This window comes from Ceratotherium simum, chromosome 5 (assembly GCF_057802395.1).
Source record: "Ceratotherium simum simum isolate JZ-2026a chromosome 5, ASM5780239v1, whole genome shotgun sequence".
Lineage (NCBI taxonomy): Eukaryota > Metazoa > Chordata > Mammalia > Perissodactyla > Rhinocerotidae > Ceratotherium > Ceratotherium simum.
The window spans coordinates 67,965,426-67,990,530 of NC_141904.1; the positions used below are offsets into that span (position 1 = coordinate 67,965,426).

Here is a 25,105-nt window from a genome sequence, read left to right on the forward strand (position 1 = left end):
CAGAAATAGACAGATAGATAGATAGATAGATAGATAGATAGATAGATAGATAGATAGATGGATGTGTGTGTGTGTCTGGATGGCTGGATACAGAAAAATAATCATGTTCAAAATATATACATATATCCTTCTTGGAGTGGGACAAGAATGATATTTAGAGTCAGAAAGAAAGTTTAAATCCTTAACTTTCCACTTATTAACTATGAGACCTTGCACACTTCTGTGTCTTCATTTGTAAACTGAGGATAATAATATTCGCCTTGTAAAACTGTTTGACAATTAAATGAAATCCACAGTGGTTCTCAAAATATAGTCCCTGATCAGCTAGCTACCTTAGCATCCTTTGGGAACTTGTTACAAAGGCAAATTTTCAGGCCCCACTCCTAATCTTCTGCAAAGTGCTGGATGATTCTGTGCAAGATAAAACTTAAGAACCAATGAAATGGAGTACATAAAGCCTGATGAGTACTCACTACATGTAGCTGCTGTTAATAAATTATGATATTTAATCTTCTTTTTGTCCTTTATTATCTCCCAATTAGGTTCATTTCAGTGGCATTCATTGAGCTGAAAATCAGTGCCAGGCAGTAAATGGGGGATAGAGTTCACAGTCCACAGTCCGTAGCAAGAGACACCAGCCTCTTTCCCTGGGTCACACGTCTCAACATCAACCCAGAACCTCTTTTTCTTGCCCAGACTACTCCACAGATGGAAACCACTGAGGTTAAACCCTTGCTTTTCAAAACAGGCTCATGTGGCCTAAGCCCCCAGCAATGCTACCTTCAGGAGACCTTTTGATTATTGGCAGTGAGCATCTCAGCCACCTCAGAGGGTAAAAACCAACAGGCAACTTGGAGATCACCTAGTCCAAACCTACCCATTTCACAGGGAGGAAACTGAGGCCCAGGGATAGGCTTCGGCTGGCCACAAAGAGGTCTGCAAAGGCATCTGGCCCTTCATCTGCGTGCCTTGGGACTAACACCCTGACTCACTGTGGTGGTATGTTGGTAGATGACACCAGGCACTCCCACTGGCTCAGACTGACCGATTAGAAATAGCCACCTGCCCTTGCCAGTAATGAAAGTTAACAGAGACATGCAAGAGAAACCTGCAACAGGTTTATTTAATTTCAAATGGAATATATCATAAACTATTAGACTATCCACTATGGTTTATATACAAACAGATAAATATTCAGGGTAGACCTATTTAGAAGCACAGGTCTGGATATAAGAGCCTCAGGAAGGCCTCTGCATTGAATCTCCCCCTACCTTTCCCCCATGAATAGTGACAAAGAGCTACTATTAATAGTATTTCAAATGGTGCCTGAAATAAAGTAAGGATTCCATATGTGTTCATTTTTATTTAAAATGATTTTGTGACAAAGGTAGAAATGTGTAGTGAAAAAAAAAGGCTCGCATAATCTAACCAGAGAGAGATGCATGGTTAATATTTTGGGAGAGAGGGAGAAGAGGATCATGCTATATACAGCTATATATGGCTTTTTTCATTTCTTTATTTTTAAAGCTCTTTGGAGTTTAAACAAATAAGTAAAAATACACTGAACAAATGTTTACTGTTTATCAGTTGCCTATGATCAATGAGTAATCATATTGTTAGTAACACGCACTTGACAACTTACCGTCATGCAGTACTGAGCAACTGGAAGGTAAAAGTTCTTGGTCACAGCTCCTAATGCTCACTAATCTCTCCAACAGGTGTGGGGGCCTAGTGGGGCTCCTACGCTGGTCTTGCTGGTCTTGCCCAACATCATTTACTCAGCTTGCCCACAGTGCTGCTTCTTGAAATTCTTAAGCCCCAGGGAATTCTTCTACACCCCCTGACTTCCTGTAATTGAGCACCGAGGCTTGGCACATCTCTATTCAGCACTCCTCTCACTGTCTTATATTTAAGTAGTATTTCCACTGCATTGCAAGATCCTTGACGGCAGGCCAAGGCTGCATTCTTCTCACCTTTTTTATCTCCCACAATGCTTTCATAGAGCCTTGAAAAGACTCAAAATATCTGTTGGCGTCATTCTGAAACTTTTCAACCTTTTTTTCCCTATCAAGTCTATCCAGATACAACCACAAAAATAACATTGCAAGAAGATAGAGAAAAGTCAGTGCATGTTCATTATAAAAGCATAGAAAACAAATCAGGTTAAAGCACTATGAGTGCCATATAGATGAATCATGGCCTGTCCTATTATTAATAACAATAACAATAGTATCTAACTGTGAACAATTACTATATACTAAGCACTTCCCATCCACTCTTTTATTTATCTTCACCTATGTGGCAAATGTTCTTATTATACCCACTTTACACATGAAAAAACTGAGGCTTGAGGAGATTAAGTAATTACCCACAGTTCCCTGCCAGAAATCAAGGAGCTAGGACTCTAATTTTGCTTCCTTTGAGTTTGAACCTTCCCATTTTTCCAGAATCAAGAAAATGTGAGAGCTTAGGAACATTTTCACATTTTAAACTTTATTCAAAAAGCATCATCTAGGCTATATCTTAGCACTGATTCAATTCAATCACCAAACTTTCCTGAATACCAGTGGCATGAGTAATTCCTTAGAGTCAAAGTTCCTGAACTGCCTTCTGAATCATCAAGAAAACCAAATTATATATTCTAGACTTAGCATTAGGTATATTTTATTGCTTTCCAAATTTTGAAAATTGGTGTAAGGAGAGTAAATCCAGTTTTTTAAAAACAGCACCACTTGCAGGGTTAGAGACTCTGTTATCTTAGACACTAGCATCTTAGAATTCTACCTACCACACTATGCAAGGAATCAAAATACTTTTTTCTCTTGCATTTGAGATACAAGGAGGTTTACTGTACCAACCAGCCCATTAACTGAAAAAAGATGATCCTTTGGAACCCTTAGAAGAGAATTTACAACGAATACATCTCTTGGCAGTTCTTTGGGCTGGGATACAAAACTAGCACATTACCTGTTAAAATACTGTGCTGCCTTAGTGAAAGTTGTCCCCAAGCATTAGGATAAAACTAAGAAAGCTCTTTAGGAGTAGAATCCATGTTTCTGCCCAAAAGATACTGGAGGCAGAACAATCAGTTCACTGCAGACCATCGTTTGCTTTCAAATGTAAACAACATCCCAGCCCAGGGCTGAAGTAACTAGAGTGCCCACTTTATCAGAATCCCACAGTAGTTCAATAATTTTACCCTGGGGAGAATAGAGATGGAGAACAGGAAGAGAAGTGAAAGAACAAACCAGCCCTTCCGTTCGTATACCCGTCCTTCCTTCCTATTTTGCCAATGTCATTTCACTCGCAGTGACTCATGGTGAAGCAGAGAAAACATGAGAATTGCTTTCAGATGTGCAGAGATTAACTACTTAGTTTTCAAAACCAGCTCATCCTCCAGTAACACTATAGTTGCCTTCCATTCCATTTCACTTAGACTAGCGTTTGAACGGCTGCAAAAAAATTTCCCTGAAGTCCAGAACACATTCCTAGGTTAAACGCTCAAAAGGGGTGTTTTAAAGGAGGCTGTTTGTATTCGGACTGCCAGAGAAGGCGTTGCCACCTCGCTTCAGACAGAGGATTTCCGCTGGTTTCTTTCTGTCATTTCATCTGTTTTGCACTCTGCCCCTTGGTCTGTCGCGGCGCCCCCGTTTTCCTGAAACCAACCACTTAGAGCCAATCAAGAAGTAAAGAAGAGAAAAAACGCCCGCCCGCTCCCAATTTCCTTTGCTCCGCTGCCTGCCAACCGCAGAGCGGACAGAGCTCGAGCTGCTGTCATCTCTAACCCAGCTCAGCTGATCGGTTGCTGCCGCCGCCGCCGCCAGATTCCAGAAGCGAAGAACAAGAAGCTGCGAGACGAGCCATGGACGTGAGTATCGCCCCTCTCCGCGCCTGGGACGATTTCTTCCCGGGCTCTGACCGCTTCGCTCGGCCGGACTTCAGGGACATTTCCAAATGGAACAACCGCGTGGTGAGCAACCTGCTCTATTATCAGACCAACTACCTGGTGGTGGCTGCCATGATGATTTCCATTGTAGGGTAAGTGGGATCCCCCCGCCCCCGGGTACTAATCGCGGGCAGCCTGGAGGGGGCTCCCGGTGCAAGATCCCGGGATGCGGAAACGCTCTCCACGCCAGGCGCCTGTCCTGGCAACCACAAGCGGTCAAGCCAGTGGAAACTTGTTCTCAGGGCGAGGCCAGCAATCTGGGGGTACCCTTTTCCTTTTCTCGCCCCCGCCTGAGACATGAGGGGGTCCCTAGGGATGGGGAAATTTTGCCAACCTCGGGCAGGAAAAAATGACACTTTTTTTTCTGTGCTCTGCTTGGGCTCTTGCTGGGGGAGATTATTTACAGTGCTCCAGTTTTTCAAAATAAGAAGAAAGAGGAAAGTGGTGTAACCTTATCCTAGGGTTGGCTGGGGCGGGCGCCGCCCTGGGAGGCTTGGGGCAGCAGGGTGTGGATCGGGACTCTACCTTTTGGGGGTGTTAGTGTAAAAAGGGCATCTAAGAGGTGAGGCGCTTTGTCGGTTTTTCCGCCTAGTGCCAGCCACACTGTACAGGAAAGCTGAGCTTGGGAGCAAGAGGGTGAGTGTTCCCAGGTGGCACATCTCCCATTGTGGGGTGAAGGTTGCTCTGACTCCAGGAACAGGGTCCTCTTGCTTTTTCTTCCAGAAGTTGTCAGGCGTGGTCACTTTATCTTCACTTCCTAGTCTGTGGTTTCAGTGTATTAAAGGCCTTTTCAATACATTGTCTTAAAATAAGAAGTGCCCCGTGTCATATATGATTTCCCACACACACACATGCACCTGCTCTGCTGGAAACCACCTTTTCTTGTAGTTCACCCTTTAAGAAATGCTTCTCTCACTTTTGCAGGATGGGGTGGTGATATTCTAGATCCTTCTGAACCTTTGCATCTGTTAAGAAACAGCCACCCTCAGACTTTATAAAGAAACTCACTTGCCATTGAGAGCAAATATAGAGGAGAAGAGCAAGCTGTTCTGGGAGAAAGAGAGCAAGCTGGTCTGGGAGAAAGAGGAGAAATCTAAACTTGGAAGGTGTGGGAAAGGGCAAATAGGGTGATTTCTTAGGTTGGTTTGGCTGTTCTTTCACTTATTTATTGAGTCACTTCTCTGTGCCAAGCTCAGAGCACACCGAGATCAACCAGACGTGAACTCTGGCCCAAGGGCACATGGCAGTTGATGAGAAGCTATAGGACCAAATAGCACAGAGGAGAGAGAGCGCAAATTCACAGTTTCTAAGTGTGGTTCAGAGTAGTGGCCCCCATGCAGAAGTGAACCCTCATTAGTGGGATTCAGTAGACGGTCACACAGATTGTCATTAGGTCTTGCTTAAGGAATTACAAACTCTGAGAATGGCTTGGTGTGTGGAGGGCACGGGCTCTGAGCCGACTCTGAATTAGGGTGGCAGCCGAGTTAAAATTAGTTGGGGTAGGACAGGCCTGGGGCCTGAGGCAGCTGCCTTCCGAGCCGTCCGCTAGCTTTATACTTGAAGCTCATTTCCAGAACGCTAAAAAATTTCTTTAAAACAAAGTAAATAGGATTGCATCTGTTGTTTTCTTTTTCTTCTCTCTCTTTGTAAAGAAGTGATCAAGGCTTCTTTTCTGGTGATCTAGTTATTGGGGTTTTTTTTTTTTTGAGGTAACCACAAAATCTTAGATATGAGGCAAGGTTTGACACAGACCAATCAAATGTACAGAAAAAAATCCTGCTTTTCAAAGAGGTGTACCGCCCAGACCGCACACAAGCTGGGGCAGTCTTGCCTGCCTTGATAAAATCCATTTTTCATTGTGAAGGTCAGGAGCCAGTCCCTTGACTAAATATAGCTCCTTCATTATGGTGTCTTAGCCCATTGACTCAGGCAGTTTGGGGAGGTTGGTTTTTCCCATTCCCCTTCTCAAAAATGAGATGTTTGTTGGCAGTGAAATTTTTGAAGGTAAAAGTGAAAAATAGCCATGTTTATTTTTTATTATTCTTATATTTAAAAACTTACAAAAGATACAGGCCAGCAGTAACTTATTTTGAAAACGGTGTTGTAAAATGTGAGATTTCCTTGGTACTCCAATAAAAATTTGGTGTATGACCTTCAACTGTTTTCTGTGCATCTACAAACACAGTCTGTAGTTTTTTCCAAAAATTGCTCTTTTCTTTCTTTATATTCTAATAATAATAAAAGGAAACATGTATTGAGTGCCCTGTGTGCCAGGTACTTTGCTAAGTAATTTACCTGCATTACCTCATACAACCCAATGAGATGAGGCATCATTATTATTATTATTATTATTAAACCTAAGGAGGTTAAATGACTTGCTCAAAGTCACAGACCCAGGGTTGTGCTCTTGACTACTATGCCATCTTCTTATGAGTTATGAAGTTTAGAATTACAGTCTTTTAAAGGTAGAAGAAACCAGATATCTTCAGGGTCAGGGAACTTAGTTGATTCTGCAACATTTCTCATTCTACAGAGAACTTTCCTCTGTTATTGATGTCAGTAGATGAGTGTGTGAGAGCAGTGCTGTTTATCTGGATCCTCTACGGCATCTGATAGTTTCTCATGATATCTCGGTAGAGTGTGTGTGAAAATGTGGCCTGGGTGTTTACTGGGGAAAGGACTGTGTTCAAAGGGTGTTCTTCAATGGTTCAGTCCCTTGCTGGTGAGGAAGGGCCTCCAGAGCATTGTTGGAGGGCTCTAGTCTCAACTCTTAATGTTCTTTTTTTTTTTTTTTATTTTTTGCCCCCAAAGCCCCAGTAGATAGTTGTATGTCATAGCTGCACACCCTTCTAGTTGCTGTATGTGGGACTCGGCCCCAGGATGGACAGAGAAGTGGTGCCTCAATGCGCACCCGGGATCCGAACCCGGGCTGCCAGCATCGCAGCGCGCGCACTTAACCACCAAGCCACAGGGCCGGCCCTCAACTCTTAATGTTCTTGTGTTGAAAACTGGCTTGGGTGAGGATAGATAGCCTGCTCTTCAAGATTGCAGGAAGGGAGAGGGAAGACCAAACGGATATAATCCAGCTCCAAAAACACCAGAAAGGGCTGCCTGTACCAAGAGGGAGATTAAAGAGGGATTAGGATAGAGATAAATCTGTGTATGAGGTCGTGATCAGGCAGGGCCTGGTAATCCACTGTTAGAAGTTTGGTCTTCATTCTAAAAGCATGGTTTACCAGGCACATGATTTCCACTTGGTAGGTCTACTATGCCTCTTAGATTAACTCTGAGTAAGTCTTTTAGCTAGTAGCCCTTGGTGAAGACAGTTGTCATACCTTCTGACTCTTCAAGCAGTATAAGGTAGCAGTTAAGAGTTTAGGCACCAGAGTCAGATTAAGTAAATTTTGAATCCCAGCTACCAGTCACTAGCCATGTGACCTTGGGCAAGTCACTTGAACCACCCCATACCTCAGCTGCCTCATCTGTAGAATGAGACTAATTATAGTACCTGCCTCATAGAGCTTCTGTGAGGATTATCTGTGTTAACATAAGCAAGTCTCCTAGAACAGTGTCTGGCTCCTAGTTTTTGCTCCACAAATGTTACTTATTGTTTTTATCGTTGTTGGTGTTATCATAGAGATTACTCAGAAACATACACAGCCTCTTTATCCAGTGGCTCCATCCACCCAAATTCCAATCCCCAGTTTACTTACCTACTCCTCCTTCTACCAGACTCAGTTTTGGTACCACCTCTTTGAGGAAACTTCTCCCTTTGTCCCTCACTCCCTTGTGTTAATATGCCTGTGCCTGTATCTTTCTTAGTACTTACTCCATGGGCTTTTAAGTTGTCTGTTCACTTGTCTCCACTCCTAGAGGCCAGAGACTGTGGATTTTGTGATTATTTTTTCTTTTTCTTGTGGTTATCATTATTTCTATTCTCTGTATCCCTAAGTCCTACTACATAGTAGATGTTTAGTTTGTGATTGCAAGAAGTAAATAAATGAACCTCCACGTGATTACAGGGGCAACTTTTAACCTACTGAATGGAACAAATTATTTTGAAGCACATAGCAACATGCCAGCACATAACAACAACACGCTCCTAAAGTGATTCCAACTGGGTCATTGCTGACGGCACTTGCTACATATTGGTTAGGCTTACTGTAGTGTAAAAATTCAATTTAAAAAAGTTTATATTTCAAACTCTTCACTAATATTGCCCTTGTAGAATTTTGTTGAAATTCTCTCTTGCAAGGTTTCTCATATAAGCTTAGCGCTGTTGACATTTTGGTATAATTCTTTATTGTAAGGGGGCTGTCCTGTGTATTGTAGGATGTTTAGTACCATCCCTGCTCTCTACTTGCTGAATGCCAGTAGCACCCTCCTTTTCAGTTGTAACAATCAGAATGTCTCTAGACATTGCCAAGTGTCCCCTGGGGATCCAAATCACCTCTGATTCAGAACCACTGCTCTACTACCAAGAAAATCATGATGATTCCTCAACATCATCTTCACTAAATGCAAGATGCTTTATAACAAGTTACAAAAACAGAGTTCTTGCAATTTCATAGCAAAGCAGTTTAACTTTAGCTCCTGGCTCTTAACTTTTCAAACATAAGAATGGAGTGGATTTGAAGCTTTCCACAGCTTTGATCATTATCCTTAATTTATTAAATTTGTTATGCTATCATTCTTTTATTATTCTGCCTGGAAGACTCTACTAGTTCCACAGACTCAGTCTTTTTATTTTTTGACAGAATTCTGGCATTTGCTTTTTTTTCTTTTTCTTTTTTTTTTGTGAGGAAGATCAGCCCTGAGCTAACATCCATGCCAATCCTCCTCTTTTTGCTGAGGAAGACTGGCCCTGAGCTAACATCTATTGCCAATCCTCCTCCTTTTTTTCCCTTTTTCTCCCCAAAGCCCCAGTAGATAGTTGTATGTCATAGTTGCACATCCTTCTAGTTGCTGTATGTGGGACGCAGCCTCAACATGGCCGGACAAGCGGTGTGTCGGTGCGTGCCCGGGGTCCGAACCCAGGCTGCCAGTAGCCAGTAGCGGAGCACGCGCACTTAAGCGCTAAGCCGCGGGGCTGGCCCTGGCATTTGCTTTTGATTAGCTTTCTGCTTCAAAGTTCACTTGCTCTGGAGTTCCACAGCTACAGAGTGGGAATTAAGTGACTTAATATAAAACACATTAACACCTAGCAAATAATAACACTCAAACGTTAGCTGCTGTTATTATATTAAATCCTAGGTTACAGGCATATTTAAAATTCTCACAACTTGTGTATTCTCTTAGGCAGGAGTATTAGATGATGGATACACTTTAGTGGTTTTGTCTTAATTGCAACTTGTGTTTGTTATAAAACTTTGCTTCCCTTGCAGACTTGAGTTTCCTTTTGAGATTCAGGCATCACTTCAGACGAGATTGAAAGATTTAAAAGGAATAGCATGAATAACAAGTTGGCGAATGTGTGTTTTGCTGAAAATGGCTGTGTCCTTTAAATCAAGAAAAGAAAGATGTCTAGTATTAAAGAGGACATGACTTACCGTCTCCATCTTTGACATAAGACATCCAGCACTGGATATTCTTTTTTATATCACATATAGCAGTGAAAGTCTCTGCTTCTATTTTCAAAGTGAAAAGCAAAAGCAACACCTAATTGCACTTGCAATTTAAGTGCTAAGCATGTGATACATTCTAGTTGTGGAGAGGAATTTCTATGTGCTTAATAGAATGCCAAAAGATTTGAGCTGGAGAAATCTATCCAAAGTGTGGGCCACGGAACAGCAGCATCTTTCGCCCTAGGAGCTTGTTAGAAATGCAGAATCTCAGGCCCCATCCCAGACCTCTTGGGTCAGAATCTGCATTCTAGCAAGACTCCTAGATGACTCACAGGCACGTAAAAATTTAAGAAGCACTGATCTGGCCTGGTTCAAAAGAAACACTAAAAAAATTTAAATAAAGTTACCTATATGCCCAGGTGTTACCTTCAGAGATTCTAAATATATAGTTCTTGGCTAGGTCCAGGCACCTGTATGTTTTTTCTTAACTCCCCAAGTGATTCTGATTTACATCCCCAAGTTGCAGTTGAGAAGTGCTGATTCCATCAAACCCGCCAAATTTCACAAACATAAAAGCTTGAGGTAACATGGCTAATTAGAACCAAAGCTGCTGATAGTAGCTTGTTTTATTGATGTGAAGTGAAATACCTTTTCCATTAAGCCATTGCAAATGTTCTAAAGTTCCTAATTAAACAAATTCAACTGTTTGAATGCTGACTCTCACAGCATTTGTGTTGTTATGCTTGACTTATTCTCACAAATTCCTCCCTGCCATGAGAACTCATATTTTCTGCCTTGGCCTCAGAAGCACCAACCACACACAGAATTTGCGAAGATATAAATGCCTCTGCTGTGTCTCCAGCCAGAAAGGCTCATTTATTCTCAACTGCATACGTTTGTGCCCCTGCTTTAAGACAGCACAATGTGGCTGCTGAATGAATGAGCTCATATTTTCTGAGCTAATGTACGGCAGCACCGCAGCACGGTGCGGCCTGGGGAGGTGTTACCAGAAGGTGGACACTAGGGTTGCCACTTTGTGCTTTCAGTTACTTGAGATGGTAAGGAGTTTCTGGAAGGCTGGTAATTCTATTTGAAAAGAGCATTACTGTAATCTTTTTAAAATGAGTGAGGTCCCATAGTATATTCTAGACCTGTGGCTACCAGCATCTCATATTAAGAAGTGGTCAGATTGTACCTTTTAATGCTGCAAGGATGAAAAATCAAGTTTTCAGGTGGTAGAGGAAAAAAACAAATGAGAGAGCCTTGGGATGATCTGGATAGGAATGTATTAAAACATTTGCAGATGGAATTTATTGCAGTCTATTTATGCTAAAACCTAGTGGAAATATTTTTGAGATTAAGCAGCTTCAACACCGATTCTACAACGTTAATCTTGTTTGTGTTCTTTCGTTCACTCCGCAAAGACTCTGAAGCACTTACCAACTTCTCAGGCACTGTGCTAGGAGATACACTAGAGAGTAAGACAGCTGCCTTCATCAAGTTTGGAATCTAGACGGGTAGCAAGACGACACTGAACACATAATCATTATGTATAGCAAGTGTACAGAAACATACACCTACATAAACACACATTGTTTTCAACCTGGCTTACCTGATCTCCCTGTACATTATGATTCCAAATTCCAAAAATCTCAGGTGTTGAAAATGGAAGAGGCATTGAGTTTGTGGACAAGGGAAAGGGTTATTAAATTTCACGCATCCTCACCTACAGCTCAGATGCCTTCTACTCGGTCGAACAAATATTCACAGAGCACCTGCTATGTGCCGGATCTGTCTAGGTCCTGAGGATATAGGCAGGAAGACAGTTCCACCCAGCCTTCCCAAATCCTCCCGGAATTAGTCTCTTCCTGCCCTCCCATCCCCCTTTATTTGCACTCGAGGCAGATCACGTGGCCTGCTGGCATATGTCTTCCCCTGGTGGGTTATGTGTTTCTTCTGAGTACAGAACTTTAAGAGGTGTATCAACACTCAATAAAATTTTAATCTCAAAATTTTTCATCTAATAAGGATTGTCTTTCATTAAATCACCTTCTGACACTATTTATGTAACCATGTTCTTGAGTGCTCTTCCCCACACACTTTGTTTTTTGTTAAATGTTCCCTGCCACTGTCAGCCTGGGGTTGGTAGTGTCTGTCCCCTTTCCATACATAGGATTTGCAATGATTCTGGGTCAGTGTGCAAATAAATGAACATATTTTGGATTCCTGGCCACTGTCTTTTTTTTTCATTTTATACCCTTTTGCACGCTTTGAATTTTGTGTGTGTGTGTGTGTGTGTGTGTGTGTGAGGAAGATTAGCCCTGAGCTAACATCTGTTGCCAGTCCTCCTGTTTTTGCCGAGTAAGATTGGCCCTGGGCTAACATCCGTGGCCATCTTCCCCTACTTTAAATGGGACACTGCCACAGCATCGCTTGACACACGGTGCGTTAGCACGCACCCGAGATCTGAACCTGCGAACCCTGGGCCGCCCAAGCGGAACATGTGCACTTAACCGCTGCGCCACCGGGCCGGCCCCTCCTGGCCACTTTCTTAGAGTACAAAAGCTCTCAGTCAAATTATTAGGGGCAGGGTCCTCAGTATAGGAAATCTAGTTCTAAAAGATGAACTTGACCCAACTATTGGAAATTTCTTATTTTCCTTTTGGACAAATGTATTCTACTGATTATCACTCAGCTTTAGAATACTTCCCCATAACATTCTCCTCTGTCTCTTTTAATGAGCTTGGCTTCTTGTTTCAGGAAACACTTTCATGCCTGTGATCTTAAACAAAACCTGCAGGGTGCCTCTCCATTCTGCAAGCATTTATTATAAATTGGTAGGATCTCCTGGCCTTCTCTGCCGTGGAGCATTTGCTAATGGAGAGACCTGGAAGGCAGAAAGGCCATCTGAAGTGGAAAACAGGGGCTTGGTTCTCACATCTACTAATCTACGTCATTTCCCATCAGTGCAGCTTCTCCTGGTCTCAGAGGAACAAAAAGGAATGCAGAAATTTGGTGTTAGCGGGAGGTAAACAGAGAAGAAACTGCTGGTAGGAAAGGAGTTTATGTGTCACCAGGCTTATTAGCATTTTGCCCAGCCCGTCTTCTCTCCGAAGCTCTGTAAGAACTTGCCATTTGACAGCAATTTTATTTGCTCTACTAAAAGCGTTCAGAAAGAACAGTTTGTAAACAAACATCTTTCCACTTTAGTTCTCAAACATTACTTGTCGTGAGAGTAACCGTGGGTTCCTAATTGTTGAAGGCAATGATGAATAGACAGGAGGGTTTGGGATTTTTTGTGTGTTTTTTGCTGAGAAAGATTCACCCTCAGCTAACATCCATGCCAATTTTCCTCTATTTTGTATGTGGGTCACCACCTCAGCCTGGACGCCGAGTGCTGTAGGTCTGTGCCCGGGAACCGAACCTGGGCTGCCAAAGCGGAGTGTGCTGAACTTAACCACTAGGCCACAGGGCCGGCCCCCAGGAGAGTTTGTTATACCATTCTCTCTGCCTTTGTGTATGTTAGAAATTTGCCATGATAAAAAGTTTAAGAAGGATTTGTTGCAGTCTAATCAGAGCCTCATACACTGACTGATATTTGAAGCTCCATCACTGTGGAAAGCATGAAATATATGGCTTCTAACCCAGGTCCAACCCATCATTTATTAAAAATAAAACAAGCAATTAGTTGATAAATGCAAAAGAAAACATGGAGTTTCATAAGATATGTCTTCCTATGAATACTTTTTTTTTTTTTAATTTATTTTATTTTATTTATTTTTTTCCCCCAAAGCCCCAGTAGATAGTTGTATGTCATAGCTGCACATCCTTCTAGTTGCTGTATGTGGGATGCGGCCTCAGCATGGCTGGAGAAGCTGTGCGTTGGTGTGTGCCCGGGATCCAAACCCGGGCCGCCAGCAGCGGAGCACACGCACTTAACCACTAAGCCACAGGGCCACCCCACTATGAATACTTTTAACACACCAATGGCTGCCGAGTCAGTGGATCATTTGGATGTGAGGGTTTAGTTTGTTGGTGCCAAGTACAGAGGGTGCAGTCAATATTCAGTACACAGCGAATATGCAATCAATACTGTGGGCCTTTCTCATTCAATTGGTTAGGAAAATCTCAAGGTGAGGCTACCATGACCTCTCTGTGACAAAAGAGACAGGCTCCCGTCCCACCTTAACTGCTCGTGATCATTAGGCCCAAGAGACACTGATCACATTTACTCAAAACTGACTTGTCCATTTATATTTATACTTTACAGTGAGAAATAGTTCTTGCCAGGACGGAAGGTGTGTTGGGAAACCAAAATGACCGCAGAAGACTCTTAGGGTTATCTGAGAAATCAAAGAGCAAGAGGGGCCTACAGAGACAGGTGGGCAGGAGCGTGAGTCTCCCTGTAGCCCACTCACTCTCCCTTCTGGCTCCCTGCACACAACAGCAACAAAACACACAAAGGTTCCTCCTTCCAGCAAGCTCAAGTGCCCTTTCACCTTGAGCATCATATCACAATAATCATCTCTTACATTTGCATTGGAGTTTAGATATCTTTCCTACTTTTGATTTTTTATTTGTTCTTTTCATCACAACTTTGTGAAGGCACAAAGACAAGGACTATTTCTCCAGTAATATTTAGTGTACAACGAGAATAACAGTGATCTGTCCAAGGTCAATCTCACGTCACTTAACTCGTGGCCGTAGAAAGTTGCTGGGCTTATTTAAGTAACATGAAAATGTACTGGATGCTTACTTAGCTTTTTTCTTTCTTTCAACAAATATTTATTCAATACCTACTGTATGCCAGGCGCTGTGCTCGGTGTTGGGGGGAGAAACGTCATGGTCTCTGTCCTCATGGACCTTAATCTCTAGTAGGAGACAGAGACATTCAGCCAATACTCATTCAAATAAATGTAGAACTGCCCCTGTGATAAGTGCTATCAAGAAGAGGCATGTGGGGGCCGGCCCCGTAGCTTAGCGGTTAAGTGCGTGCGCTCCGCTGCTGGCAGCCCGGGTTCAGATCCCGGGCGCGCACCGATGCACCGCTTCTCCGGCCATGCTGAGGCCGCGTCCCACGTACAGCAACTAGAAGGATGTGCAGCTATGACATACAACTATCTACTGGGGCTTTGGGGGAAAAAAAAGAGGGAGGAGGATTGGTAATAGATGTTAGCTCAGAGCCGGTCTTCCTCAGCAAAAAAAGAGGAGGATTAGCATGGATGTTAGCTCACAGGTGATCTTCCTCACAAAAAAAAAAAAAAAAGAAGAAGAAGAAGAAGCATGTGGTGCTATGACCTGGTCAGAGAGATTGAGGAAAAGCTGATTAAGCTGAGATTTGACAGAGGTAGGAGTGAATCAGGCAGAGAGAACAGCTTGTGCACATACCTGTGACGACCAGAGGCAGGATGAGTTCTAGAGAGAGAAGCCCCAGCGGATGGAGTGCAGAATCAGGAGGAGGTGGTATGAGAAAGCTGGCAGGCAGGGATGTTGCTAGCCCTTAGGGCTCCCTCATACTAATTATTAGTATATATTATTAAAAGCGCCCCTTACTCTTAGCAGATGCAGCTTAAGCCAAATCACAGGCTTGGCAAGTGAAGCGTAGCCTGGATTTCAGGGCCCACTCACCCCCTCAGCCAGGCCTTGTCCGAGGTACAAACTACACAATTGTATGTAGTGGCCCAGGATGCAGAGGCAAGAAAATGGATGGGTGGATTTGTATTTGCAGTGATCTCTCTGGCTGTTGAAGGACTGTGGAAAAACATCGCCAAGTTAGAGAAGTCCGCTATGAGTAAATTGTTCCCCACTTTCTTGGTGAGTCAGGCTTCCTCAGGAACCAAACTACAAAAATAGCTTTTTGGGCCAGAAAATTGGAACTCAGTGCAAAGCTGCTTCTGCTGCTCAGAAATATTTCACTGCCTCTTTGGGTCTTGTTGGCATTGCAGCATGACAGGAGTTACAAATGTGCACTTGAGTTGATCTGAGGATCTCTCTTTTGGTGAACTTTTATCACCAAACTCTGCGATTGGTGGTCTTGGGACAAATTTATTAACTGTCTGTTCCTTAGCTTGTTTATATGTAGAATGAAGTGAGTTTTCAAAATCTCCCCTAGCTCTAAAATTCTGTGATTGGCCAAGATTTTTTTTCCCTTCAGCAGCTTGTGCTGAATCTATAGATATAGCTAGCTGAATCATGTTGCCAAGTTTAAGACACGTGTCCAAACCCGCTAATGGCCACCTTCCTTCAGAAAGAAATGAGAATGCTGAAGAATTTCCCAGGATGATCCTTAGTTGCTTGCTCCACCTGGAAGGACGGGGTTACTTAGAATGGTTGGAGGAAGGAAATTCCTGAAGCTGGTTAACAACGCAGAATGGGTTATATTGTGAATTGCTGTCACAGTTACATCGATGGCACCCTTTTTTCTCCCCCTGGATCCCTTTGAATACATGTCATCATTTCTCTGGGCCTCAGTTTATTCATCTGTGTAATGAGATTGAACTGATACATCTTTGAAGACTCTGCTACAGGATTCTGTGATGAGATTCTAAACCTTTTTACAACTGTCAATGATTCCACTAGAATTTTTAACTATCACATTTATTTCTTTATTTGAATGGGATATGTATGTATGTATGTATGTATGTATTTTTATCTCACAATAGAAAAACATACTTAGTGTTTTTGATTTGTAAAATTGCGTCCTACTTCCGCCAAAGGCAGAAAATCAGGCAGAAAATCACGTTCTCTCTCTCTCTCTCTCTCCCAGTCCTCCCTCCCTCTCCCCCTCTTTCCCTCATTTCTCTCTCCCCTTCTCCCTCCCTCTCCTCCTCCCTTCCTTCTATCTTCCTGCCTCCCCTCCTCATCTCTCATTCACGCCCTATCACCCATCTGAACCCAAAGGCAATTATCCGCTTGAAAGCTGGGGTGGCATATGTATGAAAGTTGTGTCCTAAAGGTTCTTGGGCCTTATTGTGACTTGCGTCACTAAGAGCCCAGCTGTTGAGTATAAGCTTTACTCATCTCAGATAAGAACTGGTTCCCAAATTCCTGCACTCACTGGAAAATGAAATTAATCTCTGGAGGGTAGTGTGTGTTTTTTATTTTGCTCCAAGTACAGGTTAGGTGCCAGGGCATTGGAATGGTGTGCCTTTTACCATTTCTTGGAATGGAATTGCCCGTAAGTAGAATAAGGAAGAAAATCATTTCTGCTCGAGTAACTGTTCATTTTTTCCAGCTTGGAAACTTGGTTACTTTCTAATTATGGATTGTGGCTGGGCGTGTTGTCAGCTAAAACCAGTTCTATAAGACTCTTTGCTCTGTTCTCTTTCCTTGAACATGAGCAACAGGAACAGGTGAAAAGCAAATTTGGAATTGCTTATCAGGCCTGGATTTTTCATTGTTCTCTGTCCTTGGCTTTATTTAGACAGTCAACCTAGATGTCTACATTACTTGTCCAGAGGAAAATAGAAAAAGCTTGGCGTGCATTTTATTGTACCTCACTTCATGATTTTATTATTTTAATAGGTATTCGAGAAAGAACTGGGTAGGTGACTTTTGACACTTGGCTGCCAACCCGCCATCTCCCATTTGCAGCTATGCAAAGAAGTTTCTTTAAACTTGAACCCTCCACTCTACTTCTTTGAGTTAATGTTGATCTTTGCTTTTCTTTATAGCTCAGAAATATTTGGGTGGGTTCTAGGTCAAAGTCAAGGTTATGTAAAATGGTTTGTTTCTTTCAGGCACCTTTCCCTGTTTTCATTTGTTCATTTTTAAACATTAATTTTTTCTTATTCAACTAATACATGGCTATTGAAAAAAATATGAAAATAAGCAAATGGGAATAAACTACCCAGGATCCTACTACCCGGTATAACTACTGTAGTCTTTTAGTATAATTTCTGTCAGATTCTTTTTGGTGCTTGGAATGAGATTTACTAATCTGTGAGAGTTTCCAGGCCTCTCCACTCAGTCTCCCTGCCCCTACCTGCTAAAGATGATTTTGGTTTTGTCCTGTCCAGTTCATCTGTTCCCCAGGCCTATACGGAAATTTTTATCTTGTCCAGACCAATTCCGGGGTTAAATCAGAAAACAGAGTATAACCCAGATAAAATTTTTAAAAAGAAAAGAAAAAAAGTACAGAGAGACTAAGTAGATCCAGATGTGAAGAACTGAGGGAGAAGGAGGACAGACAGAATGGCACGTGTGCTGGGTGTTGGGAAAGCTTGAGGGATGGGGTGGTGCACATTGGCTGCAGAAGGATCTGGGGAATGGGCCAGGAACCAAGGTTTGGCTGGGAAAAGGAACAGTTCACTGGTTCAATTCAATTAATAAATTGAAATTGCATTAATGTTATTGGAGAGATGATGGAAAAAAAGGTGGACTGTTGTAGTTGGCCTTTGCAAGCCTGGGTTGTGGGGCTGGGGAACTGTTGCTTTTATGTTTTCTTTTTTTATATGTTCATTTTATTTCTGATTGCAAAACAATATACAAAATATAAAAATTTCTACTTCTGAGCTATATAATATATATGATAAATCCTCCTAACAGAGAGAATGTATTAGAATTGCTTTTACCCACTCAATATATTATTAATGTCTTCCCATATTATTAAGTATACTTCAACTTTTTAAAAATAGTGTAAGTACCCCCATGTAGTAAATTGTTGGCCGTATAGGTTATTTCTAAAAGTTTTTAATCATAAATACCACTCATGTGAATACTGTTACAAGTCAATCTTTGCATTTTTATTTCCTTGGACTTTATTCTGAGGAGGGGTTTTATTGCCTTGAAGAGTATAAGTATTCACAAGAGTTTTGAATGAAATAATAAACTTATTATTATAGGGTTTAATTTTAAATTATGTGCTGCTACTCTTACCACTCACTACTCTTACCCCTTAATTCCATGCATTTTAATGGAAATTTTTAACTTTTTCAAAGCAGTTTATATCCTTGATTTCACCCATTAAGGTATGTAATAACTTTCATTCCTTTTTGAAACTGTTTAAAGTAGCTTTCATGTTTCAGGAGGCAGAATCAGAGCTAAAATTTAAGAGATTTTTTAAAAAAGAATCTTAGTTACCCTAAATATGAATCCCAGTATGAGTATGAATCCGTCGTCTGTTTTGTTTCAGCGAAAGTAAGCTCTTGGCATCACTTTCCATTATCCTGTCTTCCCTTGTCCCTCATTTCTAAAGCAGTCATGTTGATATTCAGAGCATGATGAAAACACACTGACCCCCTTTGTCGTTCCCCAAGACCACAAATGTCTTGTTAAGGGTTTAGTAGACACAGTAGGTTGGGGTTGGGGTTGGGGGTTACAATGCCTGGTCATTCTCACTTATGAAATATTTGTCTAAATTTCCTCTTCATGATGTGTTCCTCTGTTATCAATAGTAGTGTAACCTTTGGCTCATGTAACAATGAATCTGGAGGCTCTGTGCTTGGGAATCTCAGCTGATGACCCATCTCCTAATGATACTCTGGGCCCTTTTAAAGAATTATAATGGACTGTCTATGCCTAGAGTCATAAACTCAAATGCCTCCATGGGCCAGGCAGGTTACGTAAGGACCAATGCAGACCAGCTATTAGAAAAACAGTGATCAATGGCAGCTGACTGGGGGCCTCTGTGTCAGAGATGCAGTAGATAGTGTTGGGGACTGGGGCTGAATGGAGAGCATTTGTTCTATCTGAATGAGAAGGGGCTTCAGCCAGTTGTTGACATGTGGGAAAGTGGGCCTAGTGTTAGATTTTCTTGTTTCCAGAGGAAGCATGAAATCCAAAGTTTTATGGATTGTTTTTAACACATTGGGATTCAAGTAAAAGCTTTTTAAAACATTGTACAGGCCAAACAAAAATGTGACTGTAGACTGAATCTGGCCCATGGAGGCCGCTGTGTGACCTCTACTCTGCATTCACCTGTCATGGCAGTTTCTATCAGGATTTTAAATAAGTCCTTAGAGCTCAGAAAATACCATCTAATGTGTACCAGAGCCCAGGATGTATGATAGCTAAACACAGCCCCTCCAAACAAGGGGGTCTCTTTTAAATTTTAAAAGTCTTGTAAAATTGTGGGCCTCTAATGAGATGGACTGACAAGTTTGGTGGGAGTCAAACTGCCTGGGTGTGAATTTTAGCTCCACCATTTTCTCACCTCTGCACCTAAGTTTCTTCATTTGAGAAATGAATTAATAGTATCTACCTCATCAGGTTATGAGGATTAAATGAGACAATTTAGATCTAATGCTTAGTAAGTACTCACCACTTGTTTTTACTCCTCCTCCCCTTCCTCATCTTCCTCTTCCTGCTACTACGACTGTTGACCTACCTTTCCTCTTTTTTTCGTATTCCAGGTTCCTGAGCCCCTTCAACATGATCCTTGGAGGAATTGTGGTGGTGCTGGTGTTCACAGGGTTTGTGTGGGCAGCCCACAATAAAGACATCCTCCGCCGGATGAAGAAGCAGTACCCCACGACATTTGTCATGGTGGTCATGGTGGCTAGCTATTTCCTCATATCCATGTTTGGGGGAGTCATGGTCTTTGTGTTTGGCATCACTTTTCCTTTGTTGCGTAAGTGAACCTGAGTCTTCCTTTTCTTATATCATAAAAAATGTAGGCATGATTGTTCCACGGGAATTATATAACCTGTTTCTTATGTGTGTTGTCATATCTGCAAAATTATCAGAATTTTCTGAAACAGCAGATCAAGGCCTAATAGTCCATTAATTCCACAAATATGTATTGGGCACCTGCTCTGTGCCAGATAGTCTTCTGAGGACACAACAGTTAACAAGAGAAATACAAATCCCAAGTCATATGGCAAGAAGGTTCCATAGCCCTGTGCTGGACTCCCGATTTGTCTGATATTAGAGTCTATTCTCAATCTTTAAGTGTCATTCATAGTGTCCTGACACAGGAATGAATGTATTTCATTTGAAAGTAAACTATTTACTCTCTGCTTACTCAGAAAATCATAATTAGTGTCAAAAGTTTTCTAAGTTTTCAAAAGAAATAATTGGCCCAGAATATAAGACACCAAGTACTCCAATTCTGGTGAAGAGAACTAGATACTTTCTAAATTTTAAATGCATCGTTTACTGAGATCCCAAATGTTTGAAGCCTGAAATAAAGAACAGAAAAAATTCCAGTCTCATCATCAGAAATCTGACTCAAATTCTAGTGTATTATGTGACAGGAACATCCCTTTCACTTTTAATAGCATTTCATGTGTACATTTATTCCATTAAATAAAATCAGTTGTTTGTTTGGGGTTTTGTTAGTTTAAGCCCAGAATATTTGTGGATGAATCCCACACCTTATTAGACAAAATGTTTGAATCAGGAAATTCAGACTTTTTGAAATATTCTTCCGGTTTTCCTTATGTGCTAGAGGCTTAGTATTTCAATGCTTCTGCTTAAACACACAGCTTGTTAACTTGAGTACCTTTCCACGTCAGAGCCTGAGACAGGCCAGCGTAATGAAATGTGTCATAGGTAGAGAGTCAGGGATCCTCATTTCTATTCGTTGACCTGCTGGAAACCAGCCACGTGATTTGAACCAGTTTTCCTATATGGCCTGTAGTTCGCTCATCTATAAAATAAGAAAATTAGACAAGATCAATCCCAAACTTTGATGATTGTGAGAATCATCCAGGATGCTTATTAAAAAATACAAATTTCCCAGCCACATCCCTTGCAGATCTTGATTCTGTGGGTCAACAGTAGTGCCCAAAGAACCTGTATTTTGAGAAAGTTCCTCAAATGTTTCTAATGGTCAGTCTAGGTTGGGAGCCTCCAGATGGAATGCACATCAGTGTTTCTCAAAATGAGGGTCCAAGATCGCCTATGTAGGAATCATCCAGAGTGATTGTTGAAATTTTACATTCTGGAGTCCTACTTTAGTCTTAACAGTCTGAGTTTTGGGTGGTGGAGACCCGGAATTTGCCTATTTAACAGGTTCTCTGGGTGATTTGTATGTACACGGGAGTTTGAATATTGCTGGTATAGGTCATCTGAGGTGCCTGTTTAAAATACAGATTCCCAGGTCCATCCCTTTAAGGTTCTGGTTCAGGAGGTCCAGGAGGGGGGCCTGGGAATCTGTTCCTTAATGAACAAACTTGGGTAATTCTTAATGATGGAGCAAATTTGGGGAATACTAGGATATATCAGGTAAAACCTTTATTTTTTATTTGTAAATCTATATCCAACCCTTTGGAAAACTGCCTCTTAGGAAGCACCTGCTAATTGGACTTCACCCTTATGTTTCCCATAGGGAACAAAATACAGGTAATCCCTGAAATGGGCATGAGTTCCTTTCTGGAAAACTTGGTGTAAGTCGATTTTTATGTAGGTTGGAACTATGTTGATTTTTCAGGGCATTTAAGTAGCTGAAAGGTAATGATATCAATGTGGGAAGAAAAAAATGTGGCTGCCAGATTATGGTCCTTCCTGCTGAATACAACATTTTCCTTCACATATGGAGAAAACTTTATGTATGACTTGACAAAGAGCTTTATATAAAGTCCAAGGATCCATTTGAGGGCTTGGATCACTTAGAGAACCAGATTGGACTATTGCTAGCTGAGGCAGTTTACTGAAAGTGTGAAGAGAGGGAGTGTAATGTTGTTACGGGGAAAGATAACTGATGCTTTGGTGCTAACCATGTTTCACTTCTCCGTAGTGATGTTTATCCATGCATCGCTGAGACTTCGGAATCTCAAGAACAAGCTGGAGAATAAAATGGAGGGAATAGGTTTGAAGAGGACGCCAATGGGCATTGTCCTGGATGCCCTAGAACAGCAGGAAGAAAGCTTCAACAAACTCACTGACTATATCAGTAAAGTGAAGGAATAAATAGAGCTGACCTGGTGATAGGGTTGCAGCAGAAATCGAGTTGAAGTTGCAGTTTGCCTTTGTCCAGACCTACTTTCCATTTGTATTTTTGAAATAGGAGGTGCACGTACCATCCAACTATCTATGGCGGCATGCACGTATAGGCCAAACTGTTAACATCTCTGATGTTACAGGGAGAAGACCTCAGAAACTGAAAGAAACCACCCTCCTATTATGTCTGAAGTTTCAAGTGTGTTTATGAAAACTGATAGGAAATGGATCACACTTATTTCTTTAGGAGAATAAAAGAAAATAAAAGAATTATGGCTTGTACAGCAACAATACTGTTATAGGAAAAAATGTAATTATAAAGTATCAAGGCAATATGAGTAAATGAAAAGACTGTTAGTAAGTAGATGATGTCACATATTAGCCTGTTTTAATCCCCCCAGCATCCTCCTCCAAAAATATTCCCTAGGATTATAATATGGGGGGTATAAATTAGTTTGGCTTTTATTGTTGTTCTTTTAAAATCAAAGATGATCTCTATCACTTTGCCGCCTGTTTGATGTGCAGTGGAAACTGGATAAACCAGTTGTTTATATTTTGTTTACAAATATAAAGATAGCTGTTTAGGAGAATATTTTGTCAATTTTTTGTAAATTCTTGCAATGCTAGTGGTGTGTTTTTACTAGTAGGTATTTGTTGCAAACTAAATGTCATCTTCTTTAAGGAGGTTACAGCTATGTAACCTGTATTATTTTTGACAGTCTTGTTAAAAAACAAAAAACCAAAATAAAACAAAACTTGAGTTCTGTTTATATTGTACATTTTTTGTTGTTGTAATGAGAAAAATGTGTCCAAGGTAATGTTTCCCAGGTGTTTTTCATTGTTTAGTTTTTGACTGGAACATTTAGAAAGAAGTAAATGAATGTGTGTTCTATTAATTCCTTAGGGGCACAAAGAGGACAATGATGGCTCGTCTTTTGAAATCTAAACAGCATCTTTAGATGACCAAGTAAAAAGACTTTTAAAATAGGAATGAAAATGGGAGTGATCACTGGCTTGTGCAGTTCATAAAAATTTTAGATAGCAATTGTTACAACCACATGTTTTTATAGACATTAGAATTAAGATAGATAGCATGAGTTTATATATTCTATTACTTTCTTCCTTCTATTTCCCATGTGTTTAGAAATAGGTTATACAACATGTTTTGCTTGCCATTTGAGTGATTTCATAGATGAATAGAAAACGTGTAGGTTTCCCTAACCTTGAATTACGGAGACAATTGGAGCAGTACTCACTGAAGAGACTCTCTGTAGGTCCTAGAATAAGAAGCAACAGCATATGCTGCTCCTGATTTTTCTTGCATTTGAATTTCTCAGCCAGCCTGCAGCCTTTATCTCTAGCACAGTGATATCACCGTGACTTCAAAGACATGGTCTAGAATTTGTACCCTTACCCAAATATGAAGAATAAAATTTATCAAAGGTTTTTTTTTGTGAGACTTTATTTAATGCACATCTGGGTTAACTATCTGAGGAACTTGATGACAGCCCTGTAAATGATGAGGATGTACTATACAGCAAACACTCAGCTTGTGTTTCAGATACTGTTTAATAAAATTTTAATACTTTATTCATCTCCAGCCAGAATAAAATTGAATTCCAATGGGGTCCTTTTTTAAACCTGACATGGGTTTATACACATTTTAGCCTCTTCCATTTTCTACATGGTGAATTTTGCAGACTAAATGCAATAAATTTGGAGAAAGTGACAACGTGAATAAAAAATATACTCATTATAATACTCATGGTTGGTGGTCAGTTCTGGAAGGATAATAGAAAAATGTAGCATGTTAATGCTATAAATTATTACATTTTAAAAACCAGTTAGAATCTTCAACTAAGAGATTTTTAAGGTGGGAGTGGGTGGATCGAAAAAGCATAATGTGAACTACTTCACCTGTCTCTCGACAAGATCTGTGTATTAAAGCAGCAACCTATGAATTTAGATCGTCTTTTCTTTTGCACGTGTAAGATTAAAGTCCTTTTTCAGGAGTATTTATTAGTACTTTTTGAAATTCCTGACTTTATTAGTACTGTGGCCAAACAAGCAAATGCATAAGGGCTTTCCAAAACTTCAACTACTAATATTCATTAAACTTTTAAATATGTTCAGAGCTTTGTCCTATCAGAGTTTAGGCTCTTATATGTAGAATATGCTAGACACTTAAAAAGTTTTCTTTACTGCAGCCTTTCTTAACTATCCTGCTTTGTATGCAAGAATGTTTTATAGAATAGTAAAGCAGGGGAAAACACAACTCTCAGCCAATGGCTATTCTAAAATTAGTTACTTGATTGAAAACTGTAACTATTTAAATTTGGATACTTTTGTACACGCTTAATTATGTTTTAATAATGGAAAATCATATTTCTTTTCAATGGCTTGTTCTTCCAAATAATGTATTGTTTTAAGTTTGTCCCCTTTAAGTCCCCTCCCTCCTAGCCTGCTTTGCTTATGTGCCACCTATGATTATGTAAAAGGAGAAAGAAGGCAGGTGCCAATTATTCACTCAGGTAAAGAAGAAAGAAAAGGCACCAAAGTTTGATTTCCTATTTTGTAGGGTTTGCACCATTTCTATGCAAAATTTCAGATTCTCTGCACCTAGTGACCAGAACAGATAATTAAGCCCTCTAGGAACTTGGAAGGAGGAAAGAACACTGGGGTTGGAGTTGTCTGGAAGATTTTTGAGGAGGAT

The 25,105-nt window shown here is 41.0% G+C and overlaps 1 protein-coding gene across 1 annotated transcript; it reads left to right on the plus strand.

The window, feature by feature from the left end:
- Window positions 1–3,422: 3,422 nt before the first annotated feature.
- ARL6IP5 (ARF like GTPase 6 interacting protein 5) lies at window positions 3,423–23,158 on the plus strand. The gene is made up of 3 exons (XM_004419909.3): window positions 3,423–4,038; window positions 19,863–20,080; window positions 22,190–23,158. The coding sequence occupies exons 1-3, from the start codon at window positions 3,863–3,865 to the stop codon at window positions 22,360–22,362; spliced, it is 567 nt and encodes a 188-aa protein (XP_004419966.1). The 5' UTR covers window positions 3,423–3,862; the 3' UTR covers window positions 22,363–23,158.
- The last annotated feature ends 1,947 nt before the right edge of the window (window positions 23,159–25,105 follow it).